This window comes from Alosa alosa, chromosome 19 (genome assembly GCF_017589495.1).
Source record: "Alosa alosa isolate M-15738 ecotype Scorff River chromosome 19, AALO_Geno_1.1, whole genome shotgun sequence".
Classification (NCBI taxonomy): domain Eukaryota; kingdom Metazoa; phylum Chordata; class Actinopteri; order Clupeiformes; family Clupeidae; genus Alosa; species Alosa alosa.
In genome coordinates this window covers 6,753,262-6,756,539 of record NC_063207.1, presented here as the reverse complement: position 1 = coordinate 6,756,539, position 3,278 = coordinate 6,753,262, and the positions used below count along the sequence as shown (strand labels likewise).

The 3,278-nt window shown below is 43.8% G+C and overlaps 1 protein-coding gene across 1 annotated transcript in view; it reads right to left on the bottom strand.

Annotated features, from left to right (window-relative positions):
• Positions 1-596: 596 nt before the first annotated feature.
• Positions 597-3,278, bottom strand: part of LOC125284064 (kinesin-like protein KIF26B) — a 22,875-nt gene continuing 20,193 nt past the window's right edge. Inside the window, exon 2 of the mRNA XM_048227781.1 lies at positions 597-898. Coding sequence (XP_048083738.1) covers positions 719-898 — 180 coding nt within the window. The 3' untranslated portion in view covers positions 597-718. The remainder of the gene's footprint in view (positions 899-3,278) is intronic.

The following is a 3,278-nucleotide window of genomic DNA, read 5'->3' as shown; positions in this document are numbered from 1 at the left end:
GGCAACGCACACAACTAGGATGACTATGGGATGAAATGACATCAGTGTATGCTTCTGTGCGCTTGTTGTGCATATAACGTGCCAATTTAGCCCTGGTGTATGGGAGCAGCCATGCGTCTGGACGTGTCCATGGGCCTGCAGAAGACTCCGAAAGAGTTGAGTCAAACAGCGCACTGACAGCGCCACACCAGCAGGCCAAAACAAACCAAACCCCGGGCGCGTGCACTCTCAGAAGAGCGCACTGACGGCGCCACACCAGCAGGCCAAAACAAACCAAACCCCGGGCGCGTGCACTCTCAGAAGAGCGCTGCAAACCAGCAGGCGAAACAGACCAAACCCGGTAGCGTGCACTCTCAGAAGAAGCGCTGTGCACCAGCAGGCCAAAACAAAAAACCCGGTCTCTCAGAAGAAAGACATAGCACTGGAGAGAGGAGAGCAACACTTTGTGAAAAAGACGCTGTCCTGACTACGGCTGACATGTACAGCTGACTGATGTGGGACAACTGTGGACCAGGTCAGAGAGCCAGATCAGGGCTTTATCAGGGGCAAACCAGAGATGCATATCAGGGACATTTGGTGGTCAAATCAGGGGCAGATGAGGAACAGGTCAGGGCTCAATCAGGGCTAAATCCAGGCTAATTTCACTGCTATAAGGAACCACTGGAGACTGGAGCTCCCTGGCTAGGCTAATCATGAGACTGGAGGTTAGTGGTGAGGCCTACCGGGCGAAGAAGGACGCAGCTGCGGAGGTGCCACTAGAGGGCGCTGTGGTGACTGCGGGAGGTGGCGGGGCAGGAGTGCTGTGGGTGCTGTGGCTAGTTGGCCGGTCGGCGTTGTAGCGGTTCAGTGCGGCTTCGGTCAACCCCTCCCGGTTTCCTTCGGGGACCATCTGTGAGATCTGAAAAACAGAAGAGTAGAGAAAGTTTAGATAAAATGGCAGCGAAATATCAGCTAGATATCAGCTTCCAGCATGACAACGCAATTATACAATCAATACAACAGATTTATTATACACCTGTTTCGACAGCGACAAAACAATAGCAACACAAGAGAAAGAACAAATGAGAGAAAAAGAGTTACAAATTGATCTTTTACATTCTTCTCTCCAGCAACTAACAGTGAACTGTGCCCTTTTGTAGCTTACCTGATTAGCCAAAAGTGAATAAGTAGCCTATCAAACAAACAAGGTGGCAGTTCTAACTCTACTGTACAATAATAATAATAATAATAATAATAAAGCTTTATTTGTATAGCACCTTTCATACACAGAATGCAGCTCAAAGTGCTTTACATTTGAAACATGTAACACAATAATAGTCAGTCAGTCATTATCAATCACTTTTCTTTGCTGTTTATGTTATACTCAGCAACATATCAAAAATATAGAAAATGACGCCATAAGACTGGCAGCCTTAACCCTCTTCCCCCACAAGCACCCATATGGCAACTGTGGCAAGGAAAAACTCCCATATTCCAGGAAGAAACCTTGAGCAGAACCTGACTTAATAGGGGAGCCCATCCGGCTTCTGGCTGGCTAAGCCAATAGTAGTAGCAGATGTAGAATAATCTGAAAATGTAGTCTACAGGATAAGATGAGTTAACTAAAAGCTTTCCTGTACAGGTATGTTTTCAGATCTTTTTAAAATATTTACTGAACTCCTTCTGCTTGATGTACAGAGGCAGGGTGTTCCATAGTTTGGGGCATAATGGATAAACGCAGCTTCTCCACTTTGTTTGTGGAGCACTTTGGCAATGATTAAAAGATTAGAATTGATGATCTAAGTTTCCTTTGTGGTTGATAAGATATTAAAAGCTCAGAGATATATGAAGGGTGCTATGCCATTTCAGAGCTTTGTAAGTAATTAACATAACCTTAAAATCAATTCTATAGGAAATAGGGAGCCAGTGCAGTTCAGCCAACACAGGGTGATGTGTTCTCTTCTTAGTCTTAGTTAAAAAGTCTAGCCGAGAGTTCTGTATGAGTGCCAATTTCTTTAGATGTTTTTGGGAAGACCAGTGAAAAGTGCATTGCAGTAGTCTAACCTGCTAGTGATAAAGGCGTGAATTAGCTTTTCTGCATCTTGTTGAGTTTAAAAGGGCCGCACTTTGGCAATGTTTCAAGTGGAAATAGGCTGTCTGAGTAACTTTACTGATATGGGGCTTAAAACTTAACTCTGCATCTAAGATGACACCGAGGCTTGTTACTTTTGGTTTGACCTGGTGTGCCAAGTTCCCCAGATTACTAAGAATAATATTCGCTTTAGTTTTGTCCAACCAAAGTACCTTGTTTTGTCATCATTTAGTTTCAAAAGTTTTTGCTCATCCACTGATTAATGGAGGTTAGGCATGGTGTGAGGGAGCAAAGGCCATCTGAGTTAGTTGGCTCCACAGAAAGATACAATTGGGTATCATTCGCGTAGCTGTGGAAGTTTACATTATGCTGACTTATGACGTTTCCAATGGGAGCATATATAGAGAAAATAGCAGGGGACCAAGGCAGCTCCCTGGGCCACACCAAAGGCAAGTCATGTTTTTCAGATACATGATCTCCTAGACTGATATAAAATCTCTGCCAGTAATGGGTTTGAAACCAGTTTAGAGCATTATCAGAGAGACCCACCCACTTTGCAAGGCGGTGAATTAGGATGCTATGATCAATGGTGTCAAATGCCGACTCAAATCCAGAAGAATAAGGATTGAGACTTTGTTTGAGTCGGTAGCTAGTCTGAGATCATTGACTATCTTTACTAGAGCCGTTTCTGTGCTGTGATTTGATCTAAAACCTGATTGGAATTTTTCAAGGATACTGTTTTCGTTGAGGAAGGTATTTAACTGATTGCAAACAACTTTTTCAAGTACTTTGCTCAAAAACGATAGATGGAATGGAATTGTTCTGACCCAGTTCTGATTCTAGAATGCATCTGGCTCAGTTCTTGCACCACTGGATCTGCAGATGAGGCTCAGATCTGTTCTGGAATCAGTTTCTCTGTGCCATGGGTTAAGTTTCCCTCAGGCACCAGCATTACTGCAGCATTGCACAGCACTTTCCACTCTCAACCCCCTGAGGCAAAAACCCCTCTGCTAAACGACTGCAGTTGGAAACGTTAAGGGGTTAAAATGACACCTACTGCATAACTTATACTTATAATAGATATATTGCACCCCTCTGCACCAGAGACTGGGGTTAAAAACACACTCACAGCATAACTAACAATAAAAAACACACTCACAGCTAAACTAACACTAAAACAAACACACATTCACAGCATAACTAACAC